Source organism: Larus michahellis, chromosome 13 (genome assembly GCF_964199755.1).
Source record: "Larus michahellis chromosome 13, bLarMic1.1, whole genome shotgun sequence".
NCBI classification, from domain to species: domain Eukaryota; kingdom Metazoa; phylum Chordata; class Aves; order Charadriiformes; family Laridae; genus Larus; species Larus michahellis.
The window spans coordinates 4,785,523-4,811,858 of NC_133908.1; the positions used below are offsets into that span (position 1 = coordinate 4,785,523).

The 26,336-nt window shown below is 44.8% G+C and overlaps 2 protein-coding genes and 1 long non-coding RNA gene across 5 annotated transcripts in view; 1 reads left to right on the plus strand and 2 right to left on the minus strand.

The window, feature by feature from the left end:
- Positions 1–6,599, plus strand: part of BICDL1 (BICD family like cargo adaptor 1) — a 48,870-nt gene extending 42,271 nt beyond the window's left edge. The window contains exons 9-11 of one of the 3 annotated variants that reach the window (XR_012589761.1): positions 1,741–1,861; positions 2,755–2,863; positions 6,049–6,181. Coding sequence is in view for 2 of the 3 variants with exons in the window: in XM_074606345.1 (XP_074462446.1) it covers positions 1,741–1,861; positions 6,049–6,249 (322 nt within the window). In the remaining variant the exon portion in view is untranslated. Of the gene's footprint in view, positions 1–1,740; positions 1,862–2,754; positions 3,507–6,048 lie in introns of those variants that run through there. The other 2 variants (XM_074606345.1, XM_074606344.1) reach the window with 2 other exon arrangements.
- Positions 6,600–6,831: 232 nt separating this feature from the next.
- On the minus strand, positions 6,832–8,673 carry LOC141750723 (uncharacterized). The gene is made up of 3 exons (XR_012589762.1): positions 8,575–8,673; positions 7,336–7,407; positions 6,832–6,967 (listed from the first exon to the last, which is right to left on the minus strand). It is a non-coding gene; the product is annotated as an uncharacterized LOC141750723 (long non-coding RNA).
- Positions 8,674–11,091: 2,418 nt separating this feature from the next.
- Positions 11,092–26,336, minus strand: RAB35 (RAB35, member RAS oncogene family). The gene is made up of 6 exons (XM_074606346.1): positions 26,092–26,336; positions 22,305–22,355; positions 21,406–21,529; positions 14,503–14,627; positions 14,283–14,407; positions 11,092–13,738 (listed from the first exon to the last, which is right to left on the minus strand). The coding sequence occupies exons 1-6, from the start codon at positions 26,141–26,143 to the stop codon at positions 13,610–13,612; spliced, it is 606 nt and encodes a 201-aa protein (XP_074462447.1). The 5' UTR covers positions 26,144–26,336; the 3' UTR covers positions 11,092–13,609.

A 26,336-nucleotide genomic window follows, 5' to 3' on the forward strand; every position in this document is an offset into this window, starting at 1 on the left:
AATTGCTCTTCTGCAGGGGAGAACAAGAGAGCTATTAGGAGGTGATGAATTAGGTACAGCTAATAAGATGCAATTATTTTTCCCAGAAATGTTTGCAAGGAAAGATGGTTCCCAGCAAGTCATGTTATGGCTTCCCATCACACCGCAGTTAATTGAAAACTTAAGGTTTGTGCTCACCTGTGTGCTCCCAGCATGGTAAGCAGCATTTCCCAGCTAGGGCAGCTTAGGAAATTGCTCCTCTCTACAGGACAATTCCTTTCCACTAGCCAATAGAAGCTGGAACACCTTAGCCACTGAACACTCTTTGGGCAACCTTTTGCCATGGCGTCACATGCCTGGTGGCCAGCAAATGCCCGGAAAGAAACATAGCAGCAGTGTTGCCAAGGGCCAGCACAACCCGATTAAAACTGGGAGTTTTCCTTAAAGCATAACATTTAATTCAAACAATTTTAGCAGTTTGTCATTCTTAAAAAGCATATGCAGTGATAAACTTTCTTCCTTCATTTCTTCCTTCCTTCAGTCCAAGTCTCAACTGAAAGCAGTTGTACTCTTTGAGGGCTGTTTGTCTGTTTTATATTGCAACTTATTGATCAAGTGATCACAGAATCATTGAATAGTTTGGGCTGGAAGGGAACTTTAAAGGCCATCTAGTCCAACGCCCCTACAATGAGCAAGGACATCTTCAACTAGAGCAAGTTGTTCAGAGCCCTGTCCAACCTGACCTTGAATGCTTCCAGGAAGGGGGCATCCCCCACCTCTCTGGGCAACCTGTGCCAGGGTTTCACAACCTTCATTGCAAAAAATTTCTTCCTTGTATCTAGTCTAAATATACTCTCTTTTAGTTTAAAATCATTACGCCTTGTCCTATTGCAGCAGGCCCTGCTAAAAAGTTTGTCCCCATCTTCCTTGTCAGCCCACTCTAAGTACTGAAAGGTTGCAGTAAGATCTCCACGGAGCCTTCTCTTCTGCAGGCTGAACAACCCCAGCGACTTCTTAAATATGATGGATAGTGGCTTAGAAACTTCATCCGCCAGTTCCCTCAGGACCCGCGGATGTATCTCATCAGGTCCCATGGATCTGTGCACCTTCAGGTTTCTCAGATGGTCTTGAACCTGATCTTCACCTACAGTAGGCTGTTCCTCATTCTCCCAGTCCCTGCCTCTGCCTTCTGCGACTTGGGCAGTGTGGCTAGAGCCCTTGCCAGTAAAGACTGCGGCAAAAAAGTCATTGAGTACCTCAGCCTTCTCCATATCCCAACTAATCATGTCACCCATTTCCTTCCAGAGAGGGCCCACATTTTTCCTAGTCTAATCAGACACAGAGCATTTGGGTTTTAGTACATATCATTTCCTTTCCTATGCATTAGTAAACAGAAAAAAAGGAAAAAATATTTATATGTAGATTCTACCTCGTTTTAGATCTCCATTTTTAATGGTAGATTCTGCACGTTATCCAGGCACACTGTATTATCTTACTCAGCGGTATATCTGAATATCTTTTTGTATTATTCATAGTCTGCTTACCAGAAATCTGATGGTTTTATAGTAATAGTGCTGTTTTTATAGCAACAGTTCTGTTCCACTCTTCAGATGAATAGACTGTCCAGAATACAACAGAGATGAACAACCTGGGGACCTGCCAATGAAAGAAATTGTTTACTTCTCCCCAAGGATGTGTTTAACACTTCCTTTAAAGATTAGAAAAAGTCACATGCCCCAATTTCTTGCTTCTGCCCCCCAGGAAGAATGCGGTGGAGGTGGAGCTGGCCAAGTGCAAGATCGACATGATGTCCCTCAACAGCCAGCTGCTGGACGCCATCCAGCAGAAGGTGAACCTCTCGCAACAGCTGGAGGCCTGGCAGGTGAGCAGCCCCCAGTCACCGCAGGGTCACAGTGGCACGTGGCCCAGGAGACACCTTTGGGTGACTTTCCCCTCCGTTCCTATGGGTTTGCTGCGTTCTCAGCCCAAACGTCCATAGATAGGAGTGTTTGCTTTTGGCTCTGCAGGAGCCTAGTGATTAGTGGTGCTCAGGGGGGTGAAACACAGCCCTCCCCTGCTCAAAGCCTTTCAGCTGTGAGCTGTTAATTAATTATACAGGAATACCCATTTAAAATGGAGAAACAAAGTGTATCTCATGGCTGCATGCAGCATGGGTAACATACACTTTGCAGAGTAACCTGCTGTGGCCCGGGGAGGGAAGGTGTCCATGTATGAGATGTCCCTGGGTAGGCGCAGCCTTGCAGACATGTGGGCACAGCTCATTCTTGCATTTCCATAATGGAGCAGAAAAGCGGGAGGCAGAGAGGTTGTCGCGATTGTTTCATGGTATAGCTGCACTGTTTTCATCGACTCAGAAGATCCAGCAAGATGGAAAAGCTAAAATCCCAGTTATCCAGCAAGGTAAAAAAAAAAACCAAGCCCACGGCAGTTCAGCAGCTGCCCTGGAGATGCTCCACTTGGGGTCAGCGGGGAAAACCCATACAAAGGCAGAGAGCCCTTGAGAGCAGACAAAACTGTCTCCTCCTGGAAACTAGCACCGAGGAAGGGCTACTTTAATGGAAAACAAGCACGTACAAGAAGAAAGGTCTAGGCCAGTTATAGTAATTTGTTGCAGACCATGCAAGACCCCAACTCTACTAACAACCAGCCTGACCAGTAGAAACCTCTCCTGTACAACCTCGCTCCTGTTTCAACTCCACTGTGTTTTCGTTTCTCTTTTTTTTTTTTTTCTTTCTTTTTTTCTCCTGCTTACAGTTTGCTTCCTCAGGGCTTTTTACTATCTGGCTCCTTTGGTTTCTGATCTAGTGGCCTTTCTCAGTTCCTGTACCAACAGCTTTAGTCGTACACCCCTCCTGCCTTTGAGGTGAGCTCCCCGCACCCTCGCCAAGCACCTGCCATCTCCTCACCTGCTCCATTCACTGCCACCATCACCCACATCTGTCTCTGTCCTCACCATCATCTGGCAAGAAGGGCCAGTGGGGGGGTTCTCCATCACCCACCGAGATTCTGCACACATACACACCCCACCCCAGCACCAGAGCAGGGCACAAAGGGCAGCATCCTACACCCCATGGTGAGACTTTACCCCCCAGGTCACCATGGGGAAAGCCAGGCTGAGGTGCACATATCATTAATCCTCTGTATTCAGCACCTCTAGTATCTGGAAAACTTCGTGAAATACAGACTGGGATTTTACTTCTCAGCCTCATTATCCAGTAAGTGACATTCAGTGCTATGCATAGGAGCTGTCTGTATCCGAGTTCTGCTTCAGTTTGGATGGGTGGTATAAATTGAGACATACTTACTAGTAAGCTCGGTATTTAGTGCTGGAATACCCCAACTTAGGGTTTTAACAACAGGCGTTTGCTTTCTCACTTTACAGTATGTTGTCTGGTTGCAGCAATACAGCAACCTCGGTCCCGCTCCCATCAGCTCTCTGAGATGAGGGTCAGGCCCACTAGCGCTGCAGAAAGTTGTTTCCAACATACTCACCTAAAGTGTTATTACACAGTAGCAAAATTGTTTCCAAGCTCCTAATGTTCTCAGAACAGAAGCTCAACCAGAGAGGCAAAACACAAGTCAGGTGACTTATGAATTTTGGGGACTATTTTGCAAAGCTGAATGTTTCTGATAAAATGGGATGAGATTTTCTGCTTTAGCTGTATGTAAATGGACGCCTTAATCTTATACAATTTTGCTCTTGCACACTACTAGTCTGCACTTTACCAAGGACCATCAACAAGATTACAGTTTTCTGTAAGCACGTAATCATATAGGCTATAAAATATGCCACAAGCAAAATCCTGCGCACCTGAGCCTAGCACAGAAGTAGCACGGGAGTGAATATGCACCTCACCTCCATGCCTAATCTGACCCCCACTGGTATTCATCATTATCTGAGTGGGGGCAAGAGGGGCATTACTGGGACTAAGGAAGGAATATGGAGCAAACTTGGAAGCGAAGAGGGCTGCTTCTCTGAAATGAGAGCTCAGTGTTTTCAGTGCAATAGCGACAGGGGCACCATTAGGATAAAAATGCTCCAATGCCAGCAGAGAGCTGCAGCCTGCATGGCCGCAGCCACCAGCCTCCGAGGTCGCCTTGGGGAGCTCCAACCCTTACCTCATGGCAAAAGAACCCAGCTCCAGCTCACAAAGAGGATACGTGCCATTTGCACCTCCTTCAGACTCACCCCTTCTGCAAAGTGCAGAAAATCCTGCCCGGAACACCCAGAGCACACCAGTACTGTGTTATCCAGTTTTATAAGAACACTTTATCAGACAGGTCTTGTACCACTGGTATTTGTCCTCCCTCCATGTCCCCAGACACTCCTGTGCCCCTGCCCAGTGCCAAGGCAGGGACCGCAGCTCTGCCCCAGCCGTGCTGTGTACATCTGCCCCGAATCTCCACAGCCAGGTGTTGTGCTCTCTGATTCACGCTTCGGACAGACAGGGACCCAAATGCAGTGCACTCTCAATAGTGCATACTGTATTTTTATATATATATAAATATATTTTTGTGTATATATATATATAAAAAAAAATCATAGTCATCCCTTGTTATGTGGTTAACCAAGGACACAGATCTGCCATGCTGGAGCCCAGGTGCCTACCTCATTTACTAGAAGAGGTGCCTTCAAAATCCAAGTGCTGTACATTTTCACATGGCAGCTTCACCTCTGGAAACCTGTTTCACCTTAATCCTGATGTTTAACTTAACCTCTTCAGCTCTCCCTCTGCCTTTCCCCTTTCTAGCCCTGCTCTAAAAAGATCCAAAGCTTCTGCAGTCCATGTAGCTCTGCACCCTCCTGCTCCCCCAGGGAAAGTCCCCATACTAAATTCAGGTCCAGGCCATGCCTATCAATCCTTTTCCCTGCTGAAAATGCTGCAACTAGAGATTAGCCATTGTTCAAGCTTCCAGTCCAAGTTGGCTGGTTTTATTCCACATGGAGCTACAGAGCAGCTGGGGCACCCGCTGGGTGATGGCAGCACCTTCCCTTCCATCTCAGTGCTGCCCCAATGGGCTGCCCTGCGCGAGGCGCCAAACGAAGAGCACTTCCACCACTACAGCCCATCCAGAGTACCCTTGTTCTCACCGGATGGTTCCCTCAGACCCACTCAGGGACCAAACTGCTGGAAAACAGTTTATTTCTCCTGTGGGGCTGGTTTGTGTATGCACATTTTCACTAGGCTACAGTTTAAATACGCAATTATAGCAGAAATAATAGATCTGAAGGTTTTAAAATTTGTAGAATCGATTGGCAGGTTTTCAAGGAACACAGCGGCACATCATTAGCGGCAACAGAACTGAATAATTATTTTGTGTAGAGCAATTTCACCATGCTGCAAACATGGATGAAACTAGAGCATTTCTGGTACATCTAAGAAACCACAGTGCAGTTGTTCATGCCAAGCTGTCAATCAGAGAGCTCCCACCGCTCTGCTGGCTCTAGGGAAGGAGCTGGTCTAGGGGACGAGCACAGTTCTCTTTGGTAAGTCTGGTGCAAAGCCCACGGGGGGTCTGGTGGGCCCATGCCTGGCCCCAGCCCCCCGGCTCCCGGCAGCACCTTCCCTGAAGAAGCCCCACTCAGTGGCTGTGCAGGCAGCTCTGTCCTGCCTGCCTGCTCCACACGGCAAGCACATAGACCTGCTCAGGACACACATCCTTACTTTTTCTGGTGATTACTTTCAGCTGCATTTGTTCTTTTTTATATATTTGTCCCTCCAATGGGGATATCTGCAAGCTGGAGACAGCAGAGAAACGTAGTTTAGGGGTGTCACAGTCCCAAGCAGGCACAACGCTCTGCAAGACCACCTGAGCAATTTATGCCTCAGAATTTTGTGATTTACTTTCCTCACTCACTAAAAAGCCTCATGGCAGCAAGCAAGGCTGAGCCTGCTGCCAGGTGGGGAGCTAGACCTGTCCCCACTCTTATCATCCCTCCTCCATCTCATCGCAGCACGGTTCACACCCATTTCAGCGATGTCCTCGCGTGAGCTCCCTTCGAGCATCAGCTGCCACTAACAACCCTGTCTTCTCCCTCTGCCACAGGATGACATGCACAGGGTCATTGACCAGCAGCTGATGGACAAACACCCGAAGGAATGGAGCCAGCTTGCTTATTCCTTCTCCAGTGGCTACGGCGCAAAGCGGAGTGCCAGACCCTCCCCCGTGTTCAGGCCGGAGCAGCAGGGAGATGAGCCCGTTGGGGCAGAAGGGAACCGTCTCTTTTCCTTTTTCAAGAAAAATTAATTGGAAAAAGAGAAACCTCTACAACAATTTCTGCTTCGAGATGGGGAGTGGGGCAGCTGCCCAGCTTGCGGATGGACCCAACTCTGATCGACTAAGAAAAAAAGAAGGGGGCAAAGGAGTTAACCCTTGAGACTCTGCACTATTTACACCACACCTGGTCTGAACCAAATGTTTACATGAATTGGAGATTTGCAAATTGACAATGTGATACTAATAGAAAGAAACTTTTCTTATTCTTTAAGTGAAGTGATAAACTTCAGGGTATATTTTAGGCGCTTTGACACAGTCCAGTTTCTGCTGTGAAGAATAATCTGATTGTCTTAAAAGCATTGTCATGCTGGAGAAGGAAATAAGCAGCCCCAAGACAAAGCCGCACAGGGGATTGAGAACTGCCGTCACAGCGAGCACAGGGGGAAGAAGAGGGCTGAATGCAAGAGAAGAAAGGGGAGTCACTTATACCGCCCTCCGGTCCCGACAGCTGTGATATCCTTCAGCCATCCCACTGAGACTGGAGTCGCTCTGGCCCCAGCATTGCCGTGTTTTGGCAAGTGTAGCTTTCTCCGTGGTGGAAGTTGAGCCCTCACTGCAGATCCTGCCTGGGCACCATCTCCCCTGCAGCTCTGGGTAGCTGTTCACCCCTCACTGGGAATCCAGGCTCCTCGCAGATCAGGGCACTTGTAAGATTGCTGGTGTTACTGTCTTCTCTAGCTCCCTCCTGCTACAGAGATACGAGTTGCAGAGTCGGTAGTTACAGAGAATGTTAAGAATTTCTCCACAAGAGACCGATCATCTACAACTGATTACAAACTGGATAAGAATTGTGGATGTTCAGTCCTGGGCCACCTACTGTCCCTCCAATGGCCAAAGGTAGTCATGGACCTTCAGCAAGTCACACACCTTTCCCCAAAGCCATGTTCCCCTCCCACAGTAAGAAACCTGCCAAACCTGGCGGACTTGGCAGTGCTAGGTTAATGGTTGGACTTGATGATCTTAAAGGTCTTTTCCAACCTAAACGATTTTATGATTCTGCAATTTTAACTGGATAAGTTCCCCAAAAGCCTAACCAGTAATTCACTGAAAGCCTACCTGTAATGATGTCAGTAGATCTTTGATGCTGGGTTGGCAGACTTGATCCTCAGAAGGCACACAGGCATCTACCTTCACGAAAGCCAAAGGCAATTAGTGTGTCTACAAAGCTCTGGAAATTCTGCAGCTTGCTCTGCCCCACGCAGTAACGTTAGCTATGGCTGGACAAAAATGATGAGTATTTGTCCCTGCCCGTGGGTCATTTACTACTCAGCCCTTTGGAAAGCAGGTAGCCAGATCTCCTTTTGACTGAAGATGATCAGACCCTGCTTTCCAATAGGCATGACTTGATCAACGAGAAGTAACGTAGCTTATTTGGTGCATGCACACAGCGGTGCTGGAAATCCTGCAATACTTAAGTAGGGACCTTCCTTACGTACTGGGTCGGCACCTTACAGCTCTTCTCTTTAACACAGTCTACCATCATAAACCAGCAAGGAACGCCAGCCTAAGTTCAGAGATGTCCTGCTGCTGCCATGCAATTTTCACACGTTCTCCCAGCTCGTAATACCCCCCGGCCCTAATTTGTTTCCCTGTTGCTTTAAAGAGGCTACCACCTACACTGTCCCACGGGAGCCAGAGCGAGGTACAGAGTCAGCTCTGCCCTGCTCAGCAACTTAGGTGCTAAAACACCAACCTACAGCGAGCTGCTATCTCTGCTCACTAGTTACAGCAACAAACTTTCTGCTAGAAGAAGGTGTTTGATACCTAATTCTAAGAAGCAGGTAAAAAGTTGGTGGCTTGGATTTTTTATTATTGTTATTCAACTTATCTATGGGATAAGACATCCATAATACCTCAGTACAAATATCCTTTCTGCCTACAAAGATCTGAGCATTCCCATATTTCCTTGTTAGCATGAAACTACCATGCTGGTACGAAATCATCTTGCACTGAGGTAGCTCCGTGTTGCAAGGAGCAGAGTACTCCTTGGGACTGAAAGTGATGGTAAAAAGCTGAATGGTAAAACCTATTACCTTGAGAGCAATGAAACCTGGATTGCAGATCCTGCTCCAGGAAATACTTAGGTAAAGCACCACCAATACAGCTTGCTGCTTACAGGGAAAGGAATCTGGAGTCTCACAGGCAGGGTAGGAGACTAAACCTTGGCCTCTCCTTTCCAGGCAATGCTCAGCTGTGGAGTATCTGCTTGTATCCACATGTGCAAGTGAGGAAAAGGGACTTAGTGCAGTGCCAAGCGCGCCCCCAGCATGGCAAGTCCTCATCCTCCCGTCTTACCTATGTTGTGACTCTCAACAGGGCAGAGACGCGAGGCACACGCGCAGCATCTCCTGCTGTCAGGACTCACTTATGCCTGAATGGATTAACATAAACTTGAATACCTGCAAAATTAGGCGTGGGTTCATGGATGCCAGCGATACCTGTGAACAGTTGTCTTACAGTTTGAAAACGATGCTCTGCTTATTGTGGGAGAGCCATGTGAACATCTTGGTCCTCACTAACCTTTTTTCTGCTGTCAGTTGTTATTTCCCAGGTCCCAACGGCTCTCTTCAAGCCACACGCCCCTGTGTGGGACTCTGCCCCGCTGAGATGTATGTATGTTTGTGTGTGTGCAATCCTAAGGCAAGGGCCTTAAGCTATCCAAGGAAGATGCAGTAATGAGATGAAGAAAGGTGCCTTCTGCTACACATTTGCCGAGAGGAAAGTGACTCATTCAGTTGCAGGGGTAGGCAATTGAAATGAACAGCCCATCTCTTCATTTAAGGAGGAACCTACCATAATCCCATTGCAAATTTGTTTATTTAATAACAATGATGGAAGAGATTGCAAGAGGAAAGTCAGCATGTTCTAAGGTGCCAGTTGGGTATGGTTTCTTAAAACTAGCCCCTTAACCCTAAAGATTTAGTTGCACTACTAAACCCAGAAATACAAGAGAATTGGGTTTAATGAACTGGACAACACACCAAAGGAGACCTCCTCGTGCTGAGCTGCTACTCAACAGGAACAGAAACTGCCTTAACACAGCAGCTAGGTTTTGTTGTTTTGTTTTCAAAAACCTCATCAATGCAGTCCTTCACATTCTCATTTGTCATGTTGTGTTTTAACAAGGTCCTGACTGTTTCACCTTGAGCTGTCATTAAAACACTCATCTCCATCCTGTCATGGCCAGGAGCCTGGAATCATCCTTGCAATGTTGGATTAGAAGACATTCCACTTGTGACACTTGATACTTCTAGGACACACATGGCGTAAAGGAAACATCAGCTGCAGTGAATGTGATGGAGGAAGCACATTAATCCAGCAGGTACTCAGGATCCCAAAGTAGATTTAAGGAGCAGGATCAGCAGCTCTAAATACAACACTCCGCCTTGCATTTGAGGCAACGGTAAATAAAACAGTAGTGCTGCACAGTCACTGTTCAAATATTGCACAGAGAAGAGATGCCTGCTGAGATTAAGGTTACAAGGAACTTCCCCCCAGTGAAGTAAGAGGTGACTGTTTGGGCACCCGGTTATTACGCTAGCCTAAGGGAAAAGGATCAATCTCCCTTTAGTAAACTCTGCAAGGGAAACAGCCGTAAACAAGAAAGTGTAAATGCAAGGCAAGTCACTAGCACTTTATCTTAATTCAAACTTAGATCAGCAGCTTGCCATCGAGGTGAACAACAGATCAATTAATAACAGAATCATTTTGCACAGAGAAGCAAGAAGTGAGGCTACAGGCAGTGCTGCATGCACTCAATGGTGGCATGCACTTGTCCTACTTAGAATGGTAAATTCCAGATATGCCTCTACATCAGGCAAACTCTCTACTCCCCCCTCGGCTATAAAAAGCAAGATCGTTTTAACCAAAAAGCCAAGAAAGGAAGCGTCTGGGTGCTGGAGCAACGATTCCCTTCGATTGAGAGGGGAAAAGCACACAGCAGGGACAAGCAGAAAGAATGTATCTATAGATATGTACATATACCACAGTGCTGTAATTTTTGTATGTAGCAGTAATGTAAATAAATGTATGGTTTTTATAAGATACATATTATAAAAATCTATAAAGGCATATTTTTAGTAAAAACAATGCTCTACTTCTTTTGTAAATAGTTCTCTTCAGAATAAAACAGATCATTTATATGATAATGTCTCAGCTCTCAAGTCACTGCTTATCTTACCTAGCTGCAGAACAAGCTCACTTTTTGAACTGCCATCTGAGCACTCAGCAGCACCTTTAGTACTTCGTCATCCCAAGAAATTCAGCCACATAAACCACTTGCATGTGTTCGGAAGAGAACAGGCCTGGAGAAAGAACATTTAAAGCATTTGTATCTCCTGACGCACAGGAAAATAGAAAGGTGAGCTTGTAAATCTTCTCCAACTTCCAGCCATTTGTATCATTTACTGGCCTTTATATGGAGGGACAATCAAATGTTAATGAGTTTAAACACAAAACGCAGATGGACAACGAAACACCTCCAGCTTGTGCCAGCTGCGATTCAGATCGTCTACATGTCCTCAGGATTCCCCCCTCCATAGCCATACCAGAACAGCGCAGAGGGAAGCAAAGACACCTTCCCACAGCAAGCTTCTCTCACGCTTCTCCAGAAGCAGGGAATATATTTAAAACCAGAATAGCAATTAAACACTTGAAAGCATTAATTGTTAAATTAATTGTTAAAAAGCATAAAAGCCAATACCCCCTCCCAGGAAAAAAACACCTCTACATACAGCAGAAGAGCTCACCCCTGGCTTGCCACCCTCCACCTCCAGATGCTGGACAGCAGAGGAAAAAGAGCTTCGAAAAAGATTTGGCAGCTTGTAACCTTTATTTTTAGTTTTTTAAAATTATTTAAAAAGCATAATTAGAAACTTTCATTACAGAAATAATCCTAGCAAACCAGTTAGACATTCCATTGCTCAACATTTAGGAAACCACATCAGCACCACTAGAGACACAGTCCCCACCCCTTCCAATTGAATGGTCAGTGGCAAGAGCAGAGAGGGAACAGCTCCTCTACAGCCACCTCTAGGAAAAAATAATAAAAAAAAATCCCACTTTAAGCCAGGAAGTTGGACACCTGGATTGGCAGAGTTCAAACCACAGCCACAAAGACCTGGACTCAGAGGACCAATCTTTCCATATAAGAGAACACTCCAGGCTTGGGTGCACCATTTCCTCATTTTATTGCATCATTTCCAGTAAATTCAGACATTTTCTTTACCTCTGCCTGTATGAAGTTACTCCCTCTGCACACGTGCTACCACAAGAGCCCCAAGGTAACACAACTGGGCCCTTTAATCCGAACGTGGTAACCATCACAGGACAGCTCCGTTTCAACAGGAAGGCTTTGAGGACTGACCCAGCTCCTTCCTTGTGCACACCCCACATTCGACATCAGAAAGCAGACAGGATGGACTGGTGTAACTTAAGCCGCCGCTTCCCACAGCCACTCAAGTCTTACAATTATCAGAGCTCACACTAGCAATATCATCCCAGCTCATTCTTATTCTTGGGTTACCAATGAAAGATATGTGAAGAAAAGAGACGGGTGAAGGCAGCTGGATACATAATCCCAGCACCTGAACTGATTAAAAAAAAAAAAAAAAAGTGTTACACATTCATTGTTTGCAGTTTTTAAAAAGTCTTTAAAGTGATTGATTGTGATGTGATTGTATGATTAGGGCTTTTACCACAACCCGTAAAATCTAAAAAATGCAGGCAAAATAAGTGACTAAAATTTAGCCTCTCCTGGGGAAGGGGGAGGAAGGGAGAGAAGTGGGCTGATTCAAAGCTCACGGACATCGGTGAATCACATCCTACCAAACTAAGGTCAGCAATTCCATAGGGCCACTTACTGACAAACTGAGTACATCCACCTTCAAGGTCTTAAAGGAAGTCATACCCCTCCATGCCTTTTAGTCATTTTAAGGAAAAAATCATTTTTTATTATTTCGGCAATTATTCAGGTGCTGAGCACGTACTTTCAGCCCAGACAGTAGATATTTTAGTTACACACACACACACTCTCCACCTTTAACTACATCTATTCAGGCTGATGAATTGAGCCCTTGTTTTCCCAGAAAGGCCAACAAGGGCCAGGAAAACGTTGCTGAGCATAGCGAGACCAGTTTGTTTCCAAGGGTGATCCTCCACCATCACATAACCCAAGCAAGCAAGCTTTCCATTTCTTTACATTAAACAGCAGTCCTCCTTTTCTAACAAAAGAATCCTGGGAATGATCCTGCAGCAGCTTTCATATTCAGACATCAATCCAGAACAGCTGGACTTATTTTCATGCCTTTTCTCTCTCAAAAACAGAAGCTTTGCCACCAAAATTCACATTCAAGTTCAGATCGCCTATTTGTGGACAGGGCAACGAGAAGAAGTTTGGGGTTTTTTGGCAGAATCACATGGTTTTTGTTGTTCTCAAAAGAAATGGACCCTCACTTAGGACCCTGGCAGAACCAGAAGCAGCCGTCAAAGGAGTTAAACTTTGCTTTTTTAAAAAAAAGTTTTATCCAAATAAATCCCACTTCTGCAGGTCAGTTTGGTTTTTTCAGTATCTTGACACAAACTAAAGGAGAGCACAGGTACAGCTGAGCTGCAGCACAAGAAGGTGAAACCCAAGGACCCAGCCACAAATCTGGATCACGGCAAACTGAAACTCAAGGCCCCAGCAGCAGCACCGGCTGCCAGCCCAGGGGCTGGTGAAGTGAAACCCCAGGCTCCAGCAGCAACACCTGCAATCCTGGTACCTAGAAAAACAAAGCCTGAGCCCCAGTAAAAGCCTGGAACTCCAGGTGAAGCCATAGGCCCCAGTGGCACCAGTTGCCAGCCTGGAGCCCAACAGAAATGAAGCTGGAGGCCCCAGGAAGCAGTTGCTGCCAGCCTGGGGCCAACTTGAATTAAGAACTTTGAACTATTTCTTTAAAAAGATGAACTCTGCAGTCCATGATTGGTTGACATTAAGAAGGCATAAGCCGAAGCGACAACAGGGAGGCGAGGCTGGTTAAAGCAATATACATTATATACAAACTCTTGGGTTAATTAGTCCACTTGGTAGGCAACGTCCTTTCTTGTCTACAAGGCGCACTGGAATGAGCAGGGGAGGAGAGGGGGGCAAGATTCCATCCGATACCTTCTTGGCACTGAAGTGGTAAGGTGCCAGCGCCTCTTGATAGAAAACATGGAGAAAAAAATAATCTTTAAATAACGGCACAAAACTGAGAAAGTCCTCCCAAAGCCTGCCCCAGTGGAATTGCCCGAGTCTAGCTGGAGGGGCTGATCTGTCTGAGAGCAGAGTCTCTGCAGCAGGGAAAGGGCATTAGCAGCACCGCTTCTTCCTTTTACTGTTCTTCGTTAGCTTCACCACATCATTCTGTTGCTGCAGTTGCTGCTTTGCTAAGTTTTCTTTCTTTGCTCGCAGAACTAGCTCTGTAATGCAATTAAACATCTGCAAGAGAAACAAGCAAGTTCAGACCACCCAGGAACTCAGACTAGCTTTTGCGGTTCTTTTGAAGCAACTCCACTTTTCTAGCTATTTCAATAATGGTTCAGAGATCTTCCCCAACCCACTACAGGCCATGCGGAAATCCAACACCTTCCCAAACCACTCCCAAGCTAAATCAATAACCCTCTATCCCCCTTCCCAAACCATTAAATAAAAGCAGGTTCAGTTCGGCAACTGAGGCCAGGAGTGAAGACTGGGCAGTCCCACCTCCTAGAAGCATCCTCCCTAGTGACAAGTCTTTCCTGAGAACATGCCTAATATGTTAGCACTGTAAAGCTAGTGAAATTGCAACGTGGGCGCCTTCGTTTCGCTTCCCCAACACTTCGAAACACAGTTGGATGTCTCGTTTTGATGTTTTACCTACTCACTTGCAACTTGTACACAGCATTTTATCTTTCTTCCTCAATAGGAAGAATGTAATTTTTATTTTTTCCCAAACAATTATCCTCAAATTGTTTTATCTATACTCTTCTGCATATTACATTACCTCTTCCACGTTAATATTTTCTTTGGCGCTGGTCTCAAACAATTGGATCTCCATCTGCCCAGCAAATTTATAGGCATCTTCTGTTTCTACCACTTTTCGCTCTGGGTCATCGTTCTTATTCCCCACTAAAAAAGGAAAGAAAAATTAAAAAAGCCACTTTAGTACTTCAGCAGGTCAGCCCACTGAACAAGATGTTGTAACTCTCCAATGAGAAACTTACCTAGTATCCGGCAGACGTCATCACAATTTTGATTAATTTCATGCAACCACCTTTTTACATTCACAAAAGATTCTGCACTGGTTACATCGTAGACAACAATGACCCCATGCGTTCCTCTGTAATACCTACAGAGCAGGAAAAGACAAATGTTAACTCAAGCTCTGTATCACCTTCTCAGCTCTTTCACTCAGCTTCTACAAGATTCATAACAAATCCCCAAGTTACAGCTATCAAATGCTCCTATTTTCTTACCACTCAGAGGCCTTTAGTTCTTTTACAACAGCTAGATCACATGCTGTTCCTCTAAACCTACAGAGTTCCCTGCTCGTTTAGTCTATACGAGTAGGTTTCAAAGTCCAAAGACTGCTGTTTACTTCCTTGTGCAGGCTGTTGAGACCTTCAAAGATGAATACTGTCTTCCAGCTATATAAGCAAAGGGCAGCAGTGCCCGCAGTATGTCCTCAGAAGTGGCTGTGTTGTGAACCGTCGCGTTGTAGAAGCCACATCAAGTTTTTGCAGTAATTTTGTTATCTGTGAAAGATCACTTACAGACTAAAATCTCAGCAGATCTCCAAATATATTCAACCCTCAGTCACAGTTCTCTTGAGCTCACAAAAATTTCTGTCTTGTTGAGCGACTGTGTTCTGATCACACCTTCCTACTCAACAGATCAACTCCATATGTGCATTCAATGAGCTCTTCTACCTTTAGCCATTAAAAATAAGCTTCATTTCAGTTTATTCCCATTAGTCTTGGGCAACCAGCACCTTTAAAAGACGATGAGCAATTCTGATATGCAAGAAAAATATCTGAATTCAAGTTCCAACATTATCACCTGCATGAACCCACTAAAGGCAGACAGTATGCACACCATCAGAATGCTATATATATAAAAAAAAAAACAAGCTCCACCTTCTCAGTTTTCAGACACATTCACAGGGCTAACAGGTATTTTTCTCTACTGCAAATTGGGCAGTTGGGAGGAAGAGGGGAAGTAACTGGAACAGTTGACAGTGAAGTCTTCACCAGCATCCAGTGTTTATATTTTGTGTAGCTTTATTCTCTTCCTTTCATTTATTCCTCTTATGATCTATATTAAGATTTTTAAGAAAACAAATTCAAGAATTCAGCACACCAAAATCGAGGATTTTCTCTTAAATTGTGACAGTATTTCTAGAGCTTGATCTCTTACCACAAGCAGCACCGTCCCTTCCACTGCACTTTGAAGATGTCCACTGTGACCATTCTGGTTCTCTCTTTGATAATTTATTTCAACTCAGCAAACACGCTTTTGAACTTCAAAGCCTTTTAATCTAATCCAAATGCACTACCTTACAGAAGATCTCAAGGCTTCGGCTCACTTCTGCTACTGACGTGCTTGAGCAAGTCATTCTCTCTTGCCCACCTTTAGCCTCATTGTCCCTTCTACAACAGAAGCCACCTGCCTTTATAAACCACCAAGACAGCCTTCCACAGACAGACATATGTCACATACAGAGGGCACGTATCTCCCCCTGACCCCTTCCTCTTGTGACCACTTTGTAGGGACAGTCCTGGATATCAATACTCCTCTGTGATACAATACATACTCTACAGAAGCAGGAGAGCCTGCTCCTATTGTTCATCTGGGCACTTTCAGAAGACAGTCAAATATTTCTTCCATGTGTTTTACCAGTAATTTATGCTGTACATTCACCTTTTTTGGCAAGAACCAACTCATGTAAGAATTATTTATTCCCCACCCAGAAGAGATCCTGCACTTTCAAATATTCGAGTCCATTTGCAATCAGTTCCTTTAATAGCTTTAAAACTTGCCACAGCACTGCATTTGTGCTTTACTTTGTTACAACAAGCTCAACCTTATTTCATAACTTAGATTCTTTAGAGGAAAAGTATTCCATAGCCTGAATCCACACATTGCAAAAATAATCCATCCTCTCCTGACACTAACATGCACTGCACAATTTTGGATGAATACTGTTTTGGGTGATAGCATCAGAAAGGGAAAGATCGGCGATACGATCGACACACTGGATTTCTCTATATCTGAACAATAACTTATCTTCAAACTCTCCCGCATCACCTAATAGTCTTTTAATTCAGCCGCCCTCAGGCTGACCTACCACTTCCTCCCTAACACTGAGCATTACATTTGCAAAGACAACACTCAGCCTTTAGAGAAACGCGGTGGTTCAGTTACACCTACGCAGAGCTGCTTCATTCTGCTGTGCACACCATCAAGCCACGCCTGGTATCCCAGTCATCCAAACCAGAGGACGCAACGGAGCATCCTGCTGCTCCTACCTTGCCCACGCACCTTGGTTTTCTTCTAAGCAAAGCGCATGATATCGGGGAGTAGAATAACATGCACCCTGCACATATAGATCCCACTCCTGACATGTCATCAGCACAGTCATTGTTTGCTCCTAGGGATGAGGACCGTGGGATGGACCATGCAGCACAGACCACTATGGCATTCAAAACTCTGCAGGAGCTGGGAGCTCCTGCCACTAATATTGCCAACCACCTCATCAGAAATATCTTCCTTTGTGCAAGACAGCAACCCCTGACTCCTGCTGAGTTCCTACCGGCATACACTGCTTCTATTTTTGGAAGAGAAAATTGTCTGGCACATTGTTCTAGAAAGGTTGCCAACCCCTCAGCTACACTAAAATGTCATTTTCTCCATTGGCTGACATTACCTTTTAGCAGCCCCAAAGATAAAACCATGACTACCTTTTATTTTCTAACTGTTAAGCCCCATAATATGCATTTTTCTCAAAAAGCTAGTCATGCTATTTTCTGACATTTGTTAGATACAGCCTTATGTCCTAGATAACATTTTAGGCTTAACAAGTACAGCAAAGATTCTCCAACGCCAAGTGCAGGACAGTACTAGAAAACAAAATCTGATTTATCCTACCCCATGCTTCAAATTTCAGAATGATGCAGTGCAGGATTGCTTTTATAACAAGTTGTAGGCTTTGGCGAGTAGAGAACAGATGGGGCTTTTGGCATTCAGGGAGGAGTAGGTGTAAATTTTGTGCTTTTGGCAACCAAGAGGTAGTTGAGGCTTTGACACGAGGGAAAGAATACCTTATCTTCTTCCCATCCACATTTTAGGGAAGATGGAGATCACAGAAATGAGAGCAGAGGAGAAATGAAGTTCTCAATCTCAGCCTCCCATTCAAGGGCTCAATGACCGATGCTAGCTGTCCTCTATGTGGTAGGTGCACTCTGCCATGTACCCTACAAACCTCAAAAGTCAGTACCTGCTACTACTCCCAGTGATAAATACATTAATGAAATACAGCAAATAAAAAGTTATAGAACAGCTAATGGTGTTTAGAGTGTCCATGAAAGTATCCCATTGAGGTGAAAGACAACCAAACCTGACCTGTATACGCCCATATATCTTCTATATGGTTGGAAATATTACGGAGATCTAAAGGCTTTAAATTTAGCTTTGGTGTGGAAAAGATTTAAGAATTATAACATTTAAGTTGAAATAAACACAGTACCACCTAAGTTGCTTGTTCTACCTATAGAATTATATTTAAAGAAGCTTAAAGACATAAGCTTACTGCCTTTGAAACATTACCTAATAATACTGTAGACTTGATACAGAGAATCTTCAGAACTGGTTAACCAAACTCATCGTGTCCTTCGGACACCTCCATTCTCCCCTCACATCTCTGACGACGACCTTTCTAAGCAGATGGGAACATTGTGCCATTCATACTACAAGAAAAGTTCCCAGATTTCCCCTAGTAAGTGCTTCTAGTATTAGCATCTGGAGTTATAATAACTAGTTTCATGAAGCATGACAGTAGCTAAGTCAGATTTAGATGAGAGAGTATTATTGACTTCATTGGTTCAGTAGGGCACACATGTTAGTTTTTCCAGAAAAAAAATATTAACTGGTCAACATGGAAAATAGCTCATTGGTTTAATCCAGCATCTATGTTAATATTTCACTAGTTTGTAGTATACATGTTTCCTTATTTTTCATTCCTCTAGAATTCTAACTAATTCCAGAGACTTCTAATAATCTCTTTTCATACTCTTTTTTTTTCACGTTCCTAGAAGCACATCTATTGTCACAGGTCACTTGACCTGTGGTCTCTCAACCATCATATCTGGTTTACAAGACACAGCGATTCTGTCATCTCAAAAAGCTTATCCCTCTCTTGAACATGCCATTCCACACAAATGCATGGCAGAAGGTCCCTCTGTTATCACCATCATCCTGAACAGGCATCTGACAACTGTTATGTAAAGCTTAAATCCTAAAATCAGAGTCCTGAACCAGGACAAAGCAGTCCTATCTACAAGAGCAAATCAAGTACAGGAACTGGTTGTTCACGCATCTTAAGTATTCCTGCTAATACAGCCGAGTCCCGGCATGCTACATCTCTGGTGAATTTAAATCAAATTTAGAGTTTGGATGACGTTCCATGCCAACCAAATTCACAAATCTTGGCCTCTCCTCCCACCAGACACCAGCTATCCCAGTATTTCCACATTTAATAGACAGTAAAAACGGCTGCTTTTATACTTCCCAGTCTGAAATTCTGATCTAGTTTAGTTTTCCTGAGTTTCTGTAGAATACTCCAGATCAACTTGACTTCTCTTCCTTAACAGCTTTATTCTGTTTTTCAGCTTCTGTAACTGTAGTCAAGTGAAATCAAAATAAAGCAACCTTTTAATGTTTCCCAATTTTCCACTATTAACTTCCTACCACCTATACCATTTTGCAATTCTAGGTCTACACAGCAGTACTTCCAACCTAGTACTATTATTACCAGATGGGCTCTAATTTCAGGCTTGCTTGCCAGGCTTGGCTCAGCATCAATCTGAACCCTCCCTTTAACTGTAAAGAAACTTCCTGGCCTACAGTAGCACAGAAGGAACACCTTTGTATATTATTAACTTCAATCTAAACCTCAATCTAGTCAAAGACCAGACAAAGACTACCACACTGTTGACAGCGCACTCCCACTCCACCCACGATTTGGTAGCCAAGCCCTTTCGTAAGTACTAGCACGGTAACTCCATTTGTCAGTCAGTTTGGGATAAGCAAATCAGTTACAGTATGACATTGCCACTAAAAAAAAAAGACGGAACCATTTTGAAAATCTGACTCTTTGTTATCTCCTGTTTTTATAGGTGATAATTTCAGGCCCAGAGCACCTCTTGAAAAGTACCAGAGAACGCCAGTCAGTCACAGCTAGCCGACCCAGCAGCAAGAGAAGCCCTCATGACAGTGTAACCAGCATTCCTGAAGTGCTTTCCTCAACACTTTAAATGCAGTTGGACACAGGAACTTTGCTTAAAGTTGCCCAAAATTCAAATCTTTCTTCCCTGACCGTGGAAGATTCTGTAAGTACTTTACTAGAGTTAAGGCAGGAAAACCAGGGCCTACACTTCCCCAAGAGTAAATATACCTCACTTTGGTAAAAAGCTATGCAAAAGGAAGTAGTAGCAGAGTTCAAACAGGTCATGGCACAAATGCCCTCAAACCATTTCAGCTTATCTATTTTAAATGTTAATCAAAGGAAAAAAAATACATAAAACACTACGCAAAGTCTGATCTGCAGCTATTCCCGTTCACAAAAGGAAGCCTCCTTTCCTGGTATTCCCCATTCAGTGCCGGATACCATGGCTTTCTAAACTAGCTGGCATCAGCCCCATGAACCAACGCTCATTAACGCGGCTCCGAGTCCTGTCAGGGAATCTGAAAACAGGAAGGCCATTTGCTGACTCAGCAGTAATTGGGGCAGGCTGTGACGAGGCTGGGCGCCCAGCTGATGGGAGCTACAGCAGTGCGCTGCTGCCTCCCCCCCACCACTTCCTGCCCCAAGCTGCCTGCAGCACCGAAACAAGAAGTGATGTCATGCACAGGAACCCTACAAGAGGCAACCGAGTTTTTTTTTTCTAGCTAAACACTTGAGAAACAATGGAAGTAATCCAGTAATATCCGTATAGAAGCGCAGAGGAAAGGGGCGGTGCACACATCAGGCTCAATTTTGCCATTTCTAGCTGCTTAGACATAACACAGATGCAGCCAATCTCATTATTTTTATGTCTGAGTACGTTAACCAATACATCAGCTGAAAACGATCCTCCTCCCAAAAATAGGAGCCAAAAGAGAAACCAGTCATGAAAGGCCAAGTGAAACACCTAGGTCTTGCAAGAATTATTATATTTCGTTAATATCCAAAGGAAACAAAAGTTCCACTTCCAAGGGTATTTTTCCCTCTACCCCTAGTGCCACAGTGAGCAGTCCCACCTTTACCGCAATCAGTTTATAAACACATTTTATTAGTATCCCCCGCTGTAGCTCTGGGTGTGGTTTCTTCAGGAACAGGAAAAGCTGTGCACACGCTGTTCAAAAGGACAATGAGCATGAAACTGAACTCGAACCAAGGAAAAGGTTAACTTCATGTGGGTGTCTGCTTTAACAGAACTCCACACAAAGATAGCCGCTACAATGCGTTTGTCCTAAAAGAAAACTAAATATAGGAAATCCTATTCTTCGATCTCAAAGCTATTCATTAGTTATACGGCACTAACAGAGGGTTTTCACTCTATACTTCTGCAATATATACTATCAGAGGGTGACCTTCTTGGACAGGCTTCAGAAACAAGTTTTCTAGCATATGCAGAACAGTGAAATAACTCCAGTTCTACCAAGAGTGAGGAAATCTGAAATCCCAGATTCAAACCTAGCCACAATAGCACGACTGCTAGCGGTTCCAAAACACCTGAGAGAAGTCCCACTGTACAGACAGCAAAGCCATCGTTAGCTAATCAACTGCAACATTAAAATACCTAAACCGTAACTCTAAACTACAAGACCCATACACTAAGCTACACATCACTAAGCCCAGTTATACTCACGTTGATGTAATAGTCCGGAAGCGCTCCTGTCCAGCTGTGTCCCAGATCTGTAGCTTCACCTTCTCTCCATTGATCTCAACTGTCCGAATTTTAAAATCCACTCCAATTGTGGTAATGTAGCTGCCTGAAGGGAAAGCATAGGTTAGTGAGAACCTAAGTCTTGTTTATTTTGGATGTCCCAAAGCACATGTCTGAATGCTATTTGGCAGTAGGTCTCAGATTGGATAGAAGAACCAAGTTCCCCCTATCTGCTTATCTTTTAAAATGCCATATCAGGTCATGCTGATCTGCATATTTTTATCTGCAGCTAGTAGCTTTTTTTCTAGCCATAAAGCCACTTCTCCCATGGCACCCTTAAAATTTAAAACTCAGTGTTACAAAATTAAATTATTCTTCTACCTCATTGGTGGTCAGGAGGAAGCACCCAAATATCTCAAGAAATGGACAATAACTATGCAAGTATTCCACTTGTGAAAACTGTGAGACAAAGCTTTGCTTTAAATGCTCATGCAATCACTTACTTTGAATACAGACTGTTCTAAGAGTTTCCTACCAATAAATTAATTATGTCACAAATGTAAGTGGTTTAGCCACAATATTCAATCAATGTAAATCCCAAATGGCCAATGGGAAGTCTGCACAGAGTGCAGCATAAGCTAAAAAACCTAAGCTATTTCTGGAACCATGTCAGTATTTAAATATTGTGGTACTTTCAGCTGCAAGTGAAAATCAGACAGGATGGCTTGTATAGGCTTATACCAAGAGAAGCAAAGCCAGAAACATAATGTATTCCTAGTACAGCTATCAGTGGGTAAATGCAGAAGAACAGCTCCTTGCCAATCAGCAGCACTGGAGCAGACCTTGACCATTTCACTTATTGAAGTAAACAAAACACTCACCTGAGAATGTATTATCTGCAAAACGCAACAGCAAACTGCTCTTGCCCACACCTAAGACAAACAAAGACAGCAAGATGTTTGAATAAAGTCATCTTGGGTGTCAGGTAGCATAACAGTATTTTACCCATTCATTGCATTTTTAACTCAACTAGGATCTTTTCCTAGCAGATAATTTAGCACCGTCCACCTTGACTATTCATCTCAGTTCTCTCCTTGAAGATTTGACCAAGCACACTGCAGTCCCTCCAGGACTGGGTATGCTTCTTGGAGCAGTACAGAGTGGGGGGTGTCCCCTCCTTCCTCCAGCCCTCAGCAAACTCTCAAACAGTAGCTTTTGAACTGTGGTCAGTAACAGAGGTCATAAAAGAGTAATAACTGAAAGCAAGTTTACGATCAGTAGACTTCCATTTGCTGAGGAAAGATCCAAAAACGAGTATGTCATGCTAATTAGCAAGTACTCAGAATGCTGCTCTAAATGACTCTATTGAATTCCACTTGCACATCATGCTTAACACCACTGCCTACCTCCCATTCATTCATGCCGTGCTGAACGGCAGTGGAATTTGGACTACTTAGACAATCAGACTAGGGTTTGGTACTATAAAGCTTATGTTATCACGGCCACAGTTTAACAGAAGCCTAAACCAAACAGGGGAGTTGGGAACCATTGTTCTATGCTGCCATCCAAAATAGGCTTGTTCCACATCTAACAGGAAGGACACATACCTTTCTGAAGTTGTACCTTTCGCCAAAACGTTCCATGAAACATTTCCGTAAGTGCTTTGAGTAGCACTTCATCCAGGTTTTCCTTACGTGATTGTTTGAACCCTGATCACACCCTGTTGCAGGGAAGCATTTTTCACAGTGCTTCAGACAAGAATCATAAGAAACTCATTCCTGCACACCCAACCAAGGGAACCTGGGTATCAGAATGCCTTGAAGTTGTTATGTCTGCTGTTAATGCCCCTTCCTCTCCCTTCCCCCCCAAAAAGTAGTCTGCTAGGGCATGAAGAGGAAATTCACCTTCACCAGGGTGATTATCTATCAAATCTTTTCAGGTAGAAGTTATTTAAACTAATTGTTTCGATGAGGTATAACGTGCAAGTTCTTCTCAGCTGCTGGCATCTGAATATAGCTAGCAGCATGAAAAAAACCCAAAATATAATCAAATGAAAAAAAAAACCCAACACATAAAAGTCTGCATGATTCCAGTAAGCCAGATCTCATTTGCAAAGAGTACAAATCACCCGACATCTGGAGAAGCCATGCTCATCTCTCATTGAGTATTACAAATCTTACAGAAAAAAAAAGAACGCTATTAAAAATACAAAGTTACAGAATGCATACACTGAATACCTCTGAGCTCAAGAAAGGTAGTAGAGCAGCTCCTAAACAGAGGACTGGCTATTTAGCAAGAGCAAACCCCTGCAAAATACTGGTTGTCTAAGGTAAAAAAAAAAGTTCCAGCAAGTACTATGCTGCTTGATCAAGCAGCCTTGGCCTTCAGCTTAATAAAAAGAAAGTAGATGCTGGAACCCACAGACTTGTCAGACCACACCACCTTCTTCAGATGTCAGCCAGCCTCGGGCTGCGCGGCAGAGCTGCAGGGGCTGCACATGACCACTGCTTTGTCAGAGTGTCCGCGCTGCACCGACACCGTCCTGTCTGTACCGCTCTCACCACTCGGGCAGCTTCTAGAGAAACCTCCCGAGCTCAGGAAGTTCTACATGCTCCCGATGACAACAATCTCACTAAACAAACACTGCCTCTGACCCTCACTCTTCACGTATAGAGAAACCACACTCTCTGTGACCCTCCGCTTCCTACACAGAGCTATTTGAGGAGCTGAAGAGAGAAGGCAAGCAGGGCCTCTTTGCTTGAAGAAGGCAGCAAAATGAAACAAAACTTAAAAAAAAAAAGCCTATTGGCTTTGCAAAAGCAAAATTAAAAGCAAATTTCTGTGCCATACCAGTTTCTAAACCCCCTATCTTACTGAATGTTAGAGTGAATTAAAGAAGCACATGTAAAGCACGGATCACCTGTATTATCTTTAAATACTTGGCACAACTGAGATCATCAGCAGCTTTTCAAGATGACCTGTTCTAAAAACACACAAACCTACTACCCTCTTGACACATTTGCATACAGAGGAAAGCAAATGAGACATAATCATCCCATCCAGTATCGGTCCACTTCCTATTGCAAGGAATAAACATCAATAAACAAGGCAAGCAAACTGTTTTGTGAAAGCAGAGACAAAGCCTTCCTGTTGGGGTTAGCAAAAAACAAAAACAAAAAAGAAAAATCAATACTCAAACTACATAGTGAGATTTAATTACAACAGAGAACCACACGCAACCCGACAATTCTCACACTTTTTTCCTCTCACTGGATACACTAGAGGGACACGAGACGACTCACCTAAGAAATTTAATTTAATTGTTCAAAATGAGGAGAAGTCTTCCTCAGAGTTTTCACCATCCTGTTTATCTTGCCTGAACAGTTTCGAAACTCATCAGCAAGCAACAGAGTTACTGCTTTACTCCGAATGCAGCATTTGGTTTTAATAATCCACAGGCTCCCAAAAGTGCCTAGGGTTTTAAGCTGTTGCCCTTTCTCCCTTTTTAGATCCCTTCATGCAGTCACAGTTTATTATAGAATAAAATATTTTTTGCACACAGCTAAAGCTTCTGGAGATGACAACTGCCAAGATCATGCAATATTACACTTTCACCCAAGAGCCATGCCTCGCTGCATGCTGGGACCTGCTGCCTTATGGACCACACCTCTATTAAAAGAAGAGGGTGGATGCCATCTTCTCCAGTTTATGGAAATTAAACTGTAAGCTGCTGGAGTGTTACCAACACTGAACTGGACTGAAGGCAGGAATCTTCCCAGTCACAATTCCTATGTACCTAGACTAAAGCACCAGACACAGGCTGAGTTCACATGCTAGCCCTCCATAAGTTTTTGAAACTGCCATGGAAGTATTTACAGGTCTATTTTCAAAAATCTGTAAGCACCCCCTTACCCATAACTATTTTAGGTATTTGCATCCTACAGTATAACTAGAAGTACAGAAAGCTAGCGGCTCATCAAGGATTTATTAAAAAAAGCGACAAACTGTAGAACTGAGATTTCAGGTTGAAGCACTGACAGAGAATCTTAAGGCATAATTAAGCCAATAAAGAATATTAAAACGTAGTAGTTGCCACACTGGAAACAATGGTCCCTAGGGCTGAGGCGCAGCCAGCCCTTCCCAGCGATGCTTTGAACCGTCTGTCACAGGGGAAGGGAATTCCCTCCTCATCCCACGAAGAGATTAGTGGGCGCCCTCAGAAGATGCGGCTCACGAAGGCTGAGGCGAGCGCGAATGCCGGTGCTGCCCTGACTTAGACGTGCCTAATCTTCCTTTTCCTAAACCTCGCCAAGCTATTTACCATAATATCCTGTGGTAGCCAGTTCCGCAGGTTCATCAGATAAAAACCGAGGAAGCCCAGGCGAACGCCCCCTCTCATTCAAAGCGCGGCGGTCCCGGGGCCACCCGCCCGGGCACAGCCCAGCGCCGCCGCACCGACACCACAACGCCGGCGGAGCCCCGCCAACGGCCAACCGGCCGCCACGGCCCCCCGCCCCCGGCACATCCCCGCCTCCCCCGCGCCGCCCGGCCCGGCCCGGCCCCGCCACCGCCCTCAGGCCCCTCACGGCCCGGGCGGAGACGAGGGGCGGCCACCCCGCCAGCGGCCTACCCTCGGGCCGCGCCGCCCGCCCTCCCGCCCGCCCTCACCGCTGTCGCCGATGATGAGCAGCTTGAAGAGGTGATCGTAGTCCCTGGCCATGGCCGGGGCGGCGGGAGCGGCCGCGGGCGGCGGAGCGAGGGGGAGGGGGGGGGGGCGGCGGCGGCGGCTCCGAGCCGGATCCACTTCCCGAACAAACAGCCGGAACTGACAGCGGCGCCGCCGCGCATGCGCCACGCCAGGGAGGCCGCCAGCTGCGCCGGCACGCGGCCGCGCATGCGCCGGGACCCCCCTC

Bases quoted from the DNA above. Each gene is read 5' to 3' on its own strand.
- RAB35 (XM_074606346.1), bottom strand. From the start codon at position 26,143: ATGGCCAGGGACTACGATCACCTCTTCAAGCTGCTCATCATCGGCGAC. The intron at 22,356-26,091 runs GTGAGGGCGGGC...TGTTTGTCTTAG, and splicing joins GCTCATCATCGGCGACAGCG to GTGTGGGCAAGAGCAGTTTG. The intron at 21,530-22,304 runs GTGAGTGTTTTG...CTTTCCCTTCAG, and splicing joins TGCAGATAATACATTCTCAG to GCAGCTACATTACCACAATT.